Raw genomic sequence first — 15,751 nt, 5'->3', positions numbered from 1 at the left:
CAAACCAGCCCGCATGCCTAAGGTGTTTCCGTATTTGACTTATTTTGATAAGTCCTGAGAAGAATGGCAGTGCGTTACCCTTTTGAGGAGAGCCCCCTGGGAAAAAATGGGAGTCTCCAACAGTCGTTGACCCTCCCAGTATCCAGGTTCAATAAAGTAACCACGATTCCGGTAGAAGGGACTCCTGCCTTCAAGGACCCTGCCAACAAAAGGGTCGAGGCAGTGGCCCGGTCCATGTTTACGGTGGTGGGGTCAGCGTTATGGCCAGTGCTGGCCATGGCCTTGGCGTCGCAGACGCTTACTGAATGGTCATAGTTGTTGCACTGTGAATTGGAGAAGCGACAGACTTCTGGTCTGCTTAGAACTGGCAGACCAGTTGGTGCATGGCCTTAAGTATGTCTGTGATGCGGCCTGGATACGGTCTCCCTACTCTCTAGAGCATCAGTATCAGCAGTGGTGCTACGGCGCCTGATTTGGCTGAAATGTTGTTCTGCAGATTTGCCCTTCCAGGGTGAGAGGCTATTTGGAGCCTCGCTGGATGACATTATTAAAAATGTTACCAGTGGGAAGAGCACGTTGCTCCCACAGTCCAGGAAGGGTAAGGAGCCACGCCGTAGACAAGGGCCCTCCTTTTTCCGATCAGAAACGGCTTTTTCGCCCGCCTGGGTCAGCAGTTAAAGCGGTTTTGTACTGAAAATTGAAAGTTAACCTTATCGCTTTGGACCATAGATGCATATATGACCATTTAAATAAAATAATATCCAGTAATTACCTTTTTAAATGTAATGTTTATAACGACTTCCGGGCTCTCCTCCCGTGGGAGTAGACATGTTTATTGCCTTTCCCCTGCTTCGCAATGATCCCTGGTGAACTTTTTTAGTTATTTCCCAAGAATCCGTGGGGGACACAGTCATGCCGAAATCTCGTGAGATTTCGGAAGGAGGACGCCGGTCACGTTTCTTTGTTCTCTTATTGTTACTTTCGTTGCCATCACAACAGGGCGGGAACTTCCGAGGACGCCGCCCGTTGTGATGGCAACCAGAATCTTTTACAGCGCTGCTCACTGCTATCAATGAGCATGCGCAGGATGGAGCGATGATGCTCGGAGCACAGCGTCATCGCATCCAGGAAGGAAATGCTTGTGGGCTTCAAACGCCCACACTGAAAATGGAAACCGGCGGCCTGAATTTTTAAAAGTTTTCCTTACCAATGAAATCGTCAAGACGGGGGTTAAAAAGATGCCGATCGTGACTACAAAGGACAAAAGCATCCCTGGTTTCGCAAGCCAAACAAGTCTGTGAGCAAAAATTTTACCGCATAAAGGTTTGCCTTCGGGAGTTTGCAGCTCGGTGGACTTCCCTACTGTCCGACCAATGGGTCTGCGAACTGGTTTCATCGGGATACAAGATAGTTTCATTCTTGTCCACATAACAGATTCTTTCCCTCCAACCTTCATCTGCTTCCGGCTCATCGGGAAGCCCTGTTTGGGGCAGTACAGGACCTGCTGCTGCATGGGGTGATAGTACCTGTACCGACACTTGGAAGATTTCAGGGATTCTGCTCCAATCTGTTTGTAGTCCCAAAGAAGGAAGGGGTCCGTCTAATCCTGGACCTCAAGGCCCTCAGCTTTGAAAGTACAAAGGTTCAGGATGGAATCAGTTTGCTCCGTGGTCACTGCACTCCATCAGGGGGACTTTCTGGCATCCTTGGACATCAAGGACGCATACTTACATGTACCTATATGCCTCAGACATCTGTTTCAGTCGGGGAAGAGCACTGACAATTTGTGGCGCTCACTTTTGGCCTGGCGTCAGCACCCAGGTCTTCAACAAGGTGTTAGCCCCAATTCTGGTGTTAAGGCAACGTAGGATCGCAATTGTGGGTTACCTAGGCAACCTCCTTCTGAGAGCAGCTTCTGCCTCAGGATTAAGGGAGGATGTAGCGATCAAAATGCAAACTCTCCGGGAGTTTGGTTGGGTACTGGACATAAAAAAGTAGGTGTTGGTGCAGACTCAACACCTGGAGTACCTGGGCTTACTGCTGGACTCCTCAGACACTAGAGTCTTTCTCCCTTCAGACAAGCTGCAGACTCTTCAAGCTGCGGTGAAGTTGTTGGTGAACCGCAGGTGGTCGTCGCTGCATTTCTGCATGTGAGTCCTGGGTCTCATGGTAGCCACTTTCGAGGCAGTACCGTACACTCAATTTCACACTCGAGTCTTGCAAAAAAAGATTTAGTCAAAATGTGACGAATATCTGTTATCCCTGGATTGTCAAATTCGGATGAGCCAGTTAGTCAGGGATTCCCTGCTCTGGTGGCTGAGGTCTCCGGCCCTTCGGTCCGGGAGATTGCTCCTTCCTCTCCATTGGACGGTGATCACAACGGATGCCAGCCTGACTGGTTGGGGAGGAGATTTGGGCATACAGACAGCCCAGGGCCGCTGGACATGGGAGGAATCCCACCTGCCGATCAATGTGCTCGAGCTTCGGGCGATCAGGCGGTGCCTCTCCACATGGTCAAAGAGGCTACAGGGGCGTCCGGTCAGGATCCCGTCGGACAACGCGACGGTGGTGGCGTGTGTCAACCATCAAGGAGGAACAAGGAGCTCGGCTGCAGTACAGGACCACCAATACCACCAAGATTGAAGATAAAATATTTTAATTCATTATACAAAAAATATAAAAAAGACACCCAGACATAAAGTATCTCCAATAAAATACAATCAAACAAATATGCATAGAATAAACATCTATACAGAAAACAACAAATACTGATGTAGGGATGGGACCGCCATGCCACATTTGCACTACAGGAGGTCGCTCACATCCTACAGTGGGCCGATTGGCACGTGCCGGCCCTGTTGGCCGTATACATTCCTGGTGTAGAAAACTGTCAGACAGACTACCTAGGTTGTCAGATGCTGGACCAAGGGGAATGGTCGTTGCATCTAGATGTTTTCCGGCTCATTTGCCTAAAGTGGGGCACACCAGGTGTGGATCTCTTGGCATCTCGGCTCTGTCGGAAGGTGTAGAGGTTTGTGTTCAGGATAAGAGACCCTTGGGCAGACGTTGGTGGCTCCATGGGGGCTGATTTATGCCTCTAAAGCTCCTGCCATATATTATACGCAGAGTGGAGGCCGAGGGGATTCCGGTGATTCTGATTGTCCCAGATTGGCCTCAGCGCCCTTGGTACGCCAACCTAGTACAACTGGTGGCGGATGTTCCTTGGTGGCTGATGCGGGAGGACCTTCTATCGCAAGGTCTGATACATCATCCTGCTTTACCGTCGCTGGTTTTAACGGCATGGCCGCTGAAAGCCAGGTGCTAAGGGACCGAGGTCTGCCAGACTCGGTAATTTCCACTATGCTGAGGGCACAGAAGTCATCATCTTCTCTGAAGATTTATCATCGTACATGGTAGGCTTACATTTCCATGTGTGAGGAGATGCGGTGGCTTCCACGCACATACTCGGTTTCCAGGATCCTGCTGTTTTTGCATCGAGGAATCGATCAGAAACTTGCCTTAAGCACCATCAGGGGCAGATGTCAGCTTTGGCTGTCTTTTTTTTTCCAATGTCCCTTGGTGACTCACTCATTGGTGAGTACATTTTGTGCAAGTTTGTCCAGTTTGTCCACCGCTGCCTCCTTGGGATCTGAATCTGGTGCCATCAGTGCTTCAGAAACTGCCATTTGAAAATATTAGGGAGATTCCCTTGTTGACTCTTTCTCAGAAAGTAGTCTTTTTAGTGGCAATTACATCTGCCAGGAGGGTTTCTGAGCTGGCGGCCTTGTCATGCAAGTTTCCTTATTTAGTCCTCCACAAGGATAAGGAGGTGCTGCGACCGCAGCCTTCATTTCTTCCAAAGGTGGTTTCGGCCTTTCATCTAAATGAGGACATCGTTTTACCATCCCTGTGTCCTAAGCCGACACATCCGAAATAAGTTGCTTTACATTCCCTGGACGTGGTCCAGGCTCTACGAGTGTATCTGTCTGCTACGGCTCCTTTCCGGAGGTCAGACTCTGTTTTGTCTCGGTGGCTGGTCTGGCGGTCTCGTCGACCACCATATCTCGGTGGATCAGACAGGTCGTGGTCCAGGCTTATGCCTTAAAGGGGCAGGTGCCCCCCCTTTCCTGTAACTGCTCATTCCACTAGGACAATTGGAACCTCCTGGGCTTTCCGTCATCAAGCGTCTGTTTGCCAGGTGTGTAAGGCGGCGACTTGGTCGTCTGTTCACTCTTGATTTTACAAAGTTGACATGAGTGAAAGGGTTAATCCTGTGTCTAGGGTGGTCCCTTCAACCTCTCAGACCTTAGATCCAATGTATTGTATAAATTCAGAGCGCTCTGGAATCAATTCTCAAAGGACAAATAAAACCACACACACACCATGGCGTCCTTCGAGAACTAATTGTATTGAGTTATTACAAAGCGGTTGATATAGTATATTTCACGTCATACAGAATAAGACATGCGCAGTAGACATCAAGACGATTACAGCTGGTCAAGACAAAAACGCTATTGTTCTTTGTTCTAAGCTAGCTGAATTAATATAAGAAAAGATACATAATTCCTTCTGTAGCTAAAAGATGCTGAGAAACAGTGTGAAGGTTATAGATAAGTGTGTGAGAACACATGAGTTAGAAGAATCTCATGTTGAGACAGTTATCTGAGAAGTTAAAGGGGTGTTCAAACTGTACATATTGTAAAATGGAAACTTGTGAATATTAAGATGGCTGACAGAAACAAGATGGATGCTTAACATAACCTTTCAACGAGCGCATCTTTGGATGTTTGCTTTGGCTGCAAGGTTTTGCAGGCGGCTGTATAAGGTTGCAATTCACACTTTTTCATTAAGTTACGAGTTTGTTGTGAACGCATCTTTAGATGCATACGTTGGCTGCAGGTTTTGTTGGCGACTGTTTAAGATGACAACTCTGTTTGAGGAGTTCCTCTTGTCATGGGTGAAGTTATTTCTTGCTTTTTCCACCCCTCGTTTTTTAATACTGCTTGGGGACGTCCCTAAGGTCAAGATTTAAAGGAGCTGTGTCCATCAAAAAAAAAGAGAGAAAATAGGATTTTTGTACTCGCTGTAAAATCCTTTTCTCTGAAGTTCAGTGACGGGCACAGCACCCACCCCTCATATTAATGTTTGTACTGCTTTTTGACGAACTGAGCTGTAGGAAGCAGAGTGAGGGGTTATAACCAGTGGGACCGCCCCCTGGGCAGTGCTGTGCTGTTTACATGTTCTGCCTAGTCCTCTCCTGAAGGTGGCGATATAACCCTAAGTTCAAGATGTAAAGGAGTTGTGTCTGTCAATGAACTTCAGAGAAAAGGATTTTACTGTGAGTACAAAAATCCTATTTTTCGCAGCTCCAGCAGGCAGGGGGTAGGGATACAAGATCATTCACTGCACAGCAGGGAGCAGTATAAATTTAGACCTGAGTGGAAGAAAAGGACAAGCCATCTCTAAACAGTCTCAGCTGAGACTGTCAATCACCTGCTCTGATAGCAATTAAAGACTGAAAGCGTCTATAACTCAACTCTTCTTTTTTGTCTCCATATCCCAGTTTTATTACTTTTTCCTGCTTATAGATCAATTTTTTCCCACTTCCTTTAACGGGATGAAAATGTTGGACTGTTGTCGCCCTACAAACGTGGGAGTCCTAAAAGGACCTAGCTAAAAAGGATTTATTGCTGTACTGCAGTGCGTGTCTACGTGCATGTTGTAACGCTCTGTGTTGTGGTCTCATTTCTTGTTGATGGCACCCCAACACATTATATAGTAATTTACTAATGGCCTGCAGCACACGCAAAATGCACATACTGTTCACTAACACACATAAAGGTCGGAAATTACATTTTTTTTACATTCCCCACGAAAACGGGTGTGGGCAAACCTGTCATTTTTTTTCTGAGATTTTTATTTAAGAGAGCAGGATAAGGAGTGATTTAATGTAATGATCTAATAATGCTTATTGGGGAAAGTTGTCACTAGTTTTTGCTCTCTCCAGTTTTAGTAAATAAACCCCAACCTCTCAATTAATATATACTCTTTAACCAATTGGTGAATACAAATGCATTTATGTAAAATAATGTCCCTCATTCACAAATATATTAATATAAATGAAAAAACTGCACAATAGAAGTGCTGATTGGAAATTACATGTGAACCCTCCTGGTCTCCAACACCAAACACAGCCTCTTACCAGAGATATTAGACCTCTAACATAAAGGTCATAAACACATGAGGACTCTGAATGAATGAAACACTTGTATAGCGCACAATGCGAACTGAATCGCCTCTAGGCGCTGTGGTGAGCTTTGATCATCTGCTAAAAGAGGAAGGTCTTGAGTTTTTTCCTAAAAGCCAGGTGATTTTCTTCCTGGCGGATGTTGATTGGTAGAGCATTCCATAGCCGAGGCCCTTGGACAGTGAATCTCCGATCCCCCTTGGATTTATACCGGGCTTTGGGCATGAGGAGGAGGTGTTGGCTGATCGAAGACTGCGGTTTGGTGTGTAATGATGTATTTTATCCATTAGGTATTGCGGAGCTTCTCTATGCACGCATTTGTGGGTGAGGCAAAGGGTCTTGAACGTGATCCGATTTTTTACGGTTAGCCAATGTAAGCTCCTCAGCGAAGGAGAGATGGATTCCCAGGTTTTTTTTCCTGTTATCAGCCTTGCCGCTGTGTTTTGGATCAGTTGTAATCGCGCAAGTTGATATTGTGGTAATCCTATGTAAAGCAAATTTGCATAGTCCAGTCGTGAATTAATGATTGTTCCAACTACCACTGCTTTGTCATTCTTTGGGATAAAAGGGATGAGACTGCGAAGCATGTGCAGCAGATGGTGAGATCCACTGACTACTGCTCCTATTTGCGCATCCATTGACATTTGTGCGTCTAAAATAACCCAGAGACTCTTGGCTTTGGTCTTTGGGGAGATAGTCTGCCCAAAGACGGTTGGTGGAGACCAGGAGGTTTTGGTTGCGGGCTTATGATTTGGGTGTAAGATAAGAAGCTCTGTCTTTGATTCGTTCAGCTGGAGGGAGTTAGTGGTCATCCAGTCCTCTATTGATTTGAGGCAGTTTTCAAGTTGTTGTTGGTGATCTTTTTTTTCCATTGATCCAGAAATAAAGTTGCGTGTCGTCAGCGTAAGAGTGGAAGCAGAGATCTGAGCATCTGATGATTTGAAGGAGTGGGCGAATGTAAATGTTGAAGAGGATGGGTGACAAAGGAGAGCCTTGAGGGACTCCGCAGGTGACTGCCCAAGTTTCGGAGAGGAATTTTCCTAGTTTCATTGTCTGTGACCGATTTCCCAGGAAGGACGCGAACCATTGGACATCTATGTCTTGGACTCTGGCTAATTCTGTGAGGCGGACAAGTAGAGTATTGTGATCTACTGTATCAAATGCTGCACTTGGGTCTAGCAGTACGAGGAGACACGGCTCTCCGTCGTCTGCTGCTTCGAGGGCGTCGTCCCAAATCTTAAGGAGTGCCGTTTCTGTTCCATGACCCGGGCGGAAGCCTGATTGCAGCGGGTCCAGGAGTTTGTGAGTATCCAGGTGGAATTGTAGCTGATGTACTTCAGCTTTCTCCATGATCTTAGAAATGGTGTTGAGGCTTGTAATTGGCATACGGTTGTTTGGATCCTGAGGGTCCAGGTTTGGTTTCTTGAGTAGTTTCTAGAGTAACTGTAGGTAAATTTAGTTTTTTAGTTTGAGTACAGTGTTGCATGACCGCAATTGTCAGTTTAAAGTAGTACAGTGCTAAATAGCAAAAAACGGCCTAGTCATAAAGGGGGGAAAAAATCTTCCAGAGCTTAACGCGGAGTTCCACCCATAAGTGGAACTTCGCTGATCGGATCCCCTAGCCCCCCCCCCCCCCCCCCCCACCACGGTGCAACATTAGCCACCTTTCAGGGGGGAGAGGGGAGCAGATACCTGCAAATCTAGTTATATGCTCCCACTTCCGAATATAGATTGCTGTACTTTGTGCAGCGAGCTACGCAATGTCCCCCCCCCCCGCTGTCTTATGGGAGACGCACAGATCCCAGAAGACGACAGGGATCATTTAGATTGTGCAGCGCAGCTCATGCATGTACAGTAGGAAAAGGTCTGTGAAGCCATAAGGCTTCATTTCCTGTTAACCTCAGTAAGAATGTTGGCGCCTGCACACGGAGCCAAAGGATGCATCGGCTTCGGGTGCAGACTTCGCAAGCTCCCTGGACAGGTAAGTGTCTTTATATTAAAAGTCAGCAGCTGCAGTATTTATAGCTACTGACTTATTAAATTTTATTTTTTTTATTTTTTTTCCCCAGGTGGAACGCTTTAAGTGGTTAATCGACTGTTTGCATTGTCTAAGACTAATTATTAAAATAATATAGCATTTTTGATGGTGTACTGTATTCTTCTCATATAACATCAAAATTTTCTTACATTTTTAGCAAGAAACTTGTACAAGTCATGGATGAAGCAGCAGTGGAGTTAAAACAAGCTCTTCCTATTGATTTAGAATCTCTTCAGGTTTATGTAGAAGTTCATCAAAAATCAAATAGGTAATATTTTCAACAGGTAAACTCTGATCAATGAATTCCGTAACATAGCTGTTTAGTCATTGTCTGATTAAAGCTGGTCTCCATGTTTCTAGTCACGTTAAATAGTTTGTTTGGACCAAACTTGTCCAAACTATTTGCTTCACTAAGCGCTGTATTGGCTCCTAGCACTGTATGAACTGTATGTCACAGTGCTGGGTTCCGGCTGTGAGACAGAATCTTCCCGTAAGATTAGTATTAGTGAATGAATACAGAGCTTCCTATGATTGGCTGAGAGGCAGGCTGATGATGTCACAATCTCTGCCTCAGCCAGTCTGAGGAAGCTCTGTATTCATCCACAAAATACCAAGCTGCCTATAAATGGTTGACCGCCACTCAGACCAACTCTTATTTCTTTATTGTACATCACGGGACACAGAGCAGCCATAGTAATTACTATGTGGGTTATACACCACCTATAGCTAAATGGACACTGGCACACCCAAAAGACACAAAGTCCCCCTCTATATAAACCCTCCCATACAATAAGTACGTCCGTTTTTTCGCCAGTGTCTCAAGGTGATGGTCACGGTGCATTAAAGTTAGAGCTGGGGATTTTCTCCAAAAAAACAAACAAAAAAAAAACTCGATTGACGATTTGAATCAAGGGTTTTTTTTTTCTTGATAGACATAGCGCCGGTCCTGAGGAGTTGCGGGCAGGAGTTTTTATGTGAGGGTGAGGCTTCTGCCTAGTCCGTGGCGTCCGGCCTCGCGGACTAGGCCGAAGCCATGGCCTCGACTAAAAACTCCTGCCCGCAGCTCCTCAGGACCGGCGCAGTGTCAGCGCCGGTCCAGGTGAAAAAAAAAAATCGATTTGCTGAAAATTTTAATCGATTTGACCTCTCAAATTGATTTAAGATTCAAATCGATTTTTCTCCCCAGCCCTAATTGAAGTGCTATAATGACAGCCCCGTTGGAGAAATCCTTGGCAGGATCAAGGGGCTAGGCAGTTGGATTCATTCAAGGTGGCAAAAGAAAGGCAAAGATGGATGGTACCCGAGCATCGAGAGAAGAAGCAGCAACATTTTTGCCTGTAATGCTCCTCTTTAGAGGGCTGGACCCTGGGATCCAGGCATTTGGCTACATATCTAAACCAAAGGTTGTCCTGGCATGGGGCTGTACAGGTCTAAGGGTGTGGACCCCAGTAGCAAGGGGGACCTGGTCCTTGAAGGTCCGTTTTGAGACTTGGCTTGCCGTTATGGGTGAAGAGTGGGTCTGGCAGTGTATTTCAGCAGTATCCTGTAGCGGGAATGGTACTTTTATTTTTTTTTAAAGAATAAAGAACCTGAGAAGGGAACGCATATGGTTCACTTTTAAATAGCAAATGCCTTTCCTGTTTTTTTTTCCACTAGAGGGTTTTGTAACATACCTCTGTTTACTTGTCATGCTCTCCAGCTCCCCTTCGTTTTTATTTTTTTTTTATTATTTTTTTTTATTTTGTGTCTAGCAGCGCTCTTTTGGAGACAGCATTGCCCCTCCATCCTGGTCTGCCACTTGACCGCCCGCCTCCTGAGAGAGGTGGCCAGCCCATCCCCCCCCCCCCCCCAGCTATCCTGATAAAAAGACAGTCTCGTCCACGTGTGCGGGAGTCAGCTCTGATTAAGAGGCCACCGCAGGACACAAGGGACGTGGCTTAGGCACGGCTGACGTGCATGTGAAGGACGAGTGTGCACGTAGCACACGGCACAGGCTCAGTGGCTTTAAAGTTTATGACTGAAGAGTCTGGAGGCTGACGGAGGGACACAGAGCATACAGAGCATACAGGGGCTTGTAAGCACTGTATAGGTGTGGATACAGGCATTTAAAGGCACACCTACTGGGCATTAGGCTGAGCAGTGATAGTGGCTTTTTGTTTGGGATCCGATGGATAAGTGAATGGGTCTTTTGCTCAAGAGATCATTGCAATCGATCAAGAGAAATTTAAAGCCAACCATGGCTACGACATGTGTTGCTAGAAACCTTGGGTTAACCAGCTAAAAGCTCATGTATTAGCAGATTCACCAAAACAGGAGATTTTGGATTCTTTTACTACCTTGTCCTCTACAGTAGCCTATATGACGGATGGGTCGGCTGAAGCAATTAGAATGTCGGCTAGATCAGCAGCCTTAACAAATTCATCAAGAAGAGCATTATAGCTGAAGACTTGGCCAGGTAATGCGGCATCGAAGACTAAGCTCTGTGGGATTCCCTTTTCGGGTGACCTTCTTCTCTTTGGTCCTGATCTAGATACCATTCTAGACTGGACATCCAATAGAAAAAAAAAAACTTCCTAGTGAAGAAGAAACAACCCCCAATGTGCCTTATTCGACCTCAAAGAGCTCAGGAGCAGGAAAACAAGTCCCAGGGAAGGAGGAAGAATTGGTCTGCACAAAAAGCTAAAGGCTAGGGCAGGATCCTATTCCATCCTCCTGCGCAAGCCGAGAAATCCCAATCGCTCGATCCTGCGGGTGGGCGGAAGGCTGCAAAACTTCCTCCTCCGCAGTGGTCAGGCATTACGTCAAATCAGTTAATCTTGACCACTTTCTCATGGCTACGCAATAGAGTTTGCGGAAATTCCCCAATAAGATTTCTTGCGAGGAATGCCCAAAAGGATTCAGTAAAAGCCCTGGCCATGAAGTCCTTATTAAAGGAGCTAATGCAGCAGGGTGTAGTGATCCAAGTGCCACCAGGGTTTTTATTCTCACTTTTTCTTGGTAAAAAAGCCAACAGGAAAATTCCAATTGATCCTCAATCTAAAACCTCTGAACAAATCCTTCAAGTACAGAAAGTTCAAGATGGACTCCATTTTTTTCAGTCAAATCTGCTGACCCCAGAATTTTACATGGTGTCAGTAGATTTAAGGGATGCGTGGGAAGTATATATCCCGTATCTCTTCGGTACAGAGGGAGGCAGCTCGTTCTCTGAAGGCACTGGAGGGGGGAGGCTACACGATGTGAGGAGACGTATGTCCAATCTCCTAGTGACTCTGCTCATTGTGTGTGGCAGAGGGTACTGCGGGACCTATCCCTACACAATGTTGAACAGACCCAAAAAGCTATGTTGTACTCCAAACAGAGAATATTTGAGCACGGTAATAAAATGGAAGGTTGTTAGCTTGGCTTGCGAGAGGCCAAATGGCTTCCACACATGTTGCTAGCATCCGTAGCGCCCAGGGCCAGCTAGTGTCCTTCCCTGAAGGAATTAATGCTAGGTTTTTAGAGTTCTTCCAAGGGATTTACTCCTCTAGGACCCATTATTCTCCAGCTGAATTGCAGGACTACCTGGACGCTATCCCCTTCCCTACCCTGTAAGATGAGGCCAGGACAAAACTAGACGAAAATATCTCTCGAGGAGATACAGTCAGCAATAGGAAGCCTGCAGGATGGTAAGACCCCTGGGGCGGATTATCTGCCCACCGAGTTCTATTCCCAGCATATAGACCTCCTTGCACCTAAGCTTAGGACCCTTTTTTCTGGACTTGCAGAGGCAGATGTGTTGCCCGAGTCCATGGAGGAGGCTGTTATTGTCTTTATACCCAAACCTGGCAAGGACCCACAGGAGTGTGAGTCATATAGGCCCATCTCATTACTTAACATCGATGCCAAAATATTGGCCAACCACTTATCTTCTGTAATATCTACGTTGGTTCATGTCGACCAGACTGGTTTTATGCCAGGCAAAGGCACCGACGTTAACATCAGGCGTCGATTTTAGTCAGGGAGTCTCTGGAGGTTCGGGGGATGCAGATCGGCAGCATGGAGGAAAAGATTTCCCTCTATGCTGATGACACCCTTCTATATCTAAACGACGCCGGTCCGTCCCTAACGGCTGCTTTAGGCTTATTTGATAAATTTGAATCCCTGTTGGGTAATTTTGTATTAACTGGTCAAAATCCTTTTCCCATTAGACCACCAGAACCCTGCTATGCCCAACCCTACGCCGCTTCAGTGGGTCACAGAGTTTAAGTACCTTGGGGTAAGGCTCGCTAGGACCTCTTCCTAATACTATCCACTAAACTTACTTCCCCTGCTCCAGTTCCTGAGGGAACATTGTCAATCCTGGTCCGGTCTCCCACTGAACCTAATTGGACGTATTAACGTTTTTATTTCACGTATAACGTATTAATATTTCAAAGATGGTCGTATTACCCAGATTCAATTACTTCTTTAGAAACAGTCCAATTTGGATTCCAGCAGCCTTCTTTCGGGAGGTGGACAGGTGTATAAGTTCATTTATTTGGAGTGGCTCGGTCCCACGACTGGCTAAATCCCACTCATTTGGGGGGACTGGCCCTTCCGAATTTTAAACTCTACTACTGGACGACAATGTTGGTTACGACTTACTGGTGGTTTGGGGCCGAGCACTCCAATGCTGCTGTATGTGTGGAGGAGGCGAGGCTGGGTTCCCTGCAGGCATTGTAGAACTTAGCTTACAGAGGGATGAGGGCCTATGACGATCTCCCCAACCCAACCAGGGCGACGCTTAGAGTGTGGGTGGTGGTGTGGCGCAGATTCTCCCGGGCTGAGCGCTGGTCTCTGGTCCAGCCTTTCTGGGGGAACCCTAACTTGCCTCATTTTCGTTCTATACTGGATCCACAGGTGTGGGCAAGATTTGGCATCAAGACCCTGAGAGATATTATGCCAATGGGAGTTTTACTGACATTTTCTCAATTAACACAGACTTATAACTTACCTAGCTGGATGTACTTCTGCTATGCACAACTTAGACATGCTGCTAGGGCCCAATTCCCCACATCACCACTTCAACTAGATCCGGTAGAGGACCTCTTATCTTATAGTGACCTGTCCAAACCCCTGTCCGCTCTATATAACACCTTGCTTCCCATTGACTCGGGTAAATTAGCTCTGGAACCTGTGGAGGGAAGATTGAAACGGAGGATTGGGAGGATTGCTTGGATAGGGGCCCCAGGCTGGTTATCTCTGTGGGAGACAAGCTTATACAAACAAAATTTTCTCCATAGAGTCTATTTCCCCCCCGGTACGTTTGGCCAGAATGTACCCTGACAGGGATCCGCAATGCCCACGGTGTAAGAAGTCCCCGGCACTTTTATACATATGTTCTGGGTGTGCCCTGCTCTGTCATCCTTCTGGTCAAGGATATTTGAACAATTAAATGTCTGGAGCTCTCTGTTCCCATGACGCCCGAGCTTGCTTTGCTGGGTGTCGTAGATGATGAGCAGAGATCTCACCATAGTAAATTGATCTTCTATCTTCTGTTTTACCCAAAAAAAGAAATATTGTGTAAGTGGACCTCCTTAGCTCCCCCTTCTGTATCCTCCTGGGAAAACAAAATAAATGCTGCTTTACCTCTATATAAATAGACGTCTGTTAGCCGTGGATGTCCCTGGAAATATGAAAATAAATATGGTCGTCATGGACGGCATGTTAGGGGGGTGGGGTGGGGGAGGAAAAAGAAGGGGAAAAAAGGAGAACAATTTTTGTTTTGTAGCTGCTGTGGCCCCCCCCCTTCTGCCTCCTCATCTCCATTTCTTGTCTTGCCCCCCCCCCCTTCCTTTTTTTCACCCCTCCCTACTACCCTTCTCATATTGGGTCCATATTGGTCAGGATCCTTCTCTTATCTTTTTCCTTTCCCCACTATTGGGTACATGTCTACTTGAGCTGCTATGTTGAATATGCTGTTGTCTTGATGATGTGTGTAGTTTTGTTTTGCACTGATCTGATATAACATGCAATGTTGCATGATGTACATCTGTATTGCCGATATACTGTACTGTATTATATCCTTCAATAAAGCACTGACTGTTAAAAAAATAAAGATTTAAGGGATGCATACCTGCATATCCCAATCTCCCAGAAGTATCTCAGGTTGGCGGTAAAGATGGAAGGCTTGATTCATCTGCAGTTCAGGGCCTTGCCGTTAGGGCTGTCGCCCTAATCTCGGATCTTTACCAAGGTGATGGCGGAAGCAGCAATTCCCTGTTTGGACGACCTACTATTCTTCGCCCTCTCAAGGGAAATATTGCAGGGTGACTTAGTTAAAGCACACAATCATCTGGACTCTCTAGGATGGGTTTTAAACCTCCAGAAATCCTCCCTAAACTGTTCACAGGAAGTTTGGTTTCTGGGCTATCAAATCAATTCAATAGAACAGAGGATTTTTCTCCTGCAAGAGAAAAAGGACAGGGTTCAGTGCACTGTGTTGATGCTGCAGACCAACAAGCCGATAACGCTAAGGCAAGTTAAGTCCGCATTAGGGGTCCTGACCTCAACAATGCCAGCTATTCAATGGCCAAGACTGCACTTCAGGAGTCTACAAGGTTTTCTCCTAAGGTCGTAGGATCAAAGTTTAAGATCCCTGGACATGGAAGTGAAGATTCTGACCCAGGTGTAGAGGTTGCTATGGTTGTGGAGAAATCAGGAGATCCTATCAAGGGGTCTAGATTGGGCCTTTCCAGTCGAAAGAAGACTGACAACAGATGCCAGCTCTTGGGGATGGGGAGCCCACCTAGGAAAAAAACTTCACTCAAGGAAGTTGGTTCAAGAAGGAGGTGACAAGGTCCTCAAATTGGAGAGAGTTGAAGGCGATCGCTTTATCTCTAGCAATATTCTCGCAAGATCTTCAGTTTCACCATGTTCAGGTGTTGACGGACAACGCCATGGCTGTGGCTTATCTAAACACACAGGGGGGCACAAAGAGCAGGTCCTTACAAGCACTGGTAATGGAAATCCTTCTCTGGGCAGAGAAGTACTTGCTATCCCTGCCAGCAATCCACCTAAAGGGGACCCTGAAAAGAGTGGGGATTTCCTAAGCAAGCACCCCGTTCAGGAAGCAGAGTTGTGTATGAATCTGGAGGCCTTTGCAACGATTTCCAGTATGTGGGGACAGCCAGAGGTGGACCTGTCCAAGGAGAATGCACAGGTTCCCTAAATAATTTTGATTGATCACTAGGGACAGACGCTGTGGCGCATCCATGGAGATTTTACCTTTGCTACGCTTTCCCCCCATTCCAGTTAATCCCAATGGTACTAAAGAAGATCCAACGGGAAGGTGTACCAGTCATCTTAATTACTAAGTTTTAGGCTGAAAAGGGCCTGGTTCTCAACCGTTCGGGGAATAACGACCAGACCTTCTTGACATCTACCACTCGGGCAAGATATGCTAACCCAAGGTCTAGTAAATCATCCAGAAGTAGCCAGGCTAT

The 15,751-nt window shown here is 46.4% G+C and overlaps 1 protein-coding gene across 4 annotated transcripts in view; it reads left to right on the top strand.

Annotated features, from left to right (window-relative positions):
* Positions 1 to 15,751, top strand: part of TRIP13 (thyroid hormone receptor interactor 13) — a 187,251-nt gene that overhangs the window by 16,730 nt on the left and 154,770 nt on the right. For all 4 annotated transcript variants that reach the window (XM_077491827.1, XM_077491826.1, XM_077491825.1 and 1 more), the window contains one exon: positions 8,443 to 8,553. In XM_077491827.1, coding sequence (XP_077347953.1) covers positions 8,462 to 8,553 — 92 coding nt within the window. In that variant the 5' untranslated portion in view covers positions 8,443 to 8,461. The remainder of the gene's footprint in view (positions 1 to 8,442; positions 8,554 to 15,751) is intronic.

Source organism: Lithobates pipiens, unplaced genomic scaffold (assembly GCF_037356315.1).
Source record: "Lithobates pipiens isolate NorthernLeopardFrog02 unplaced genomic scaffold, aLitPip1_a1.2 Scaffold_19, whole genome shotgun sequence".
In the NCBI taxonomy this organism is placed as follows: Eukaryota; Metazoa; Chordata; class Amphibia; order Anura; family Ranidae; genus Lithobates; species Lithobates pipiens.
Note: the sequence above shows the minus strand (reverse complement) of the source record. Positions and strands in the feature narration are given on the sequence as shown.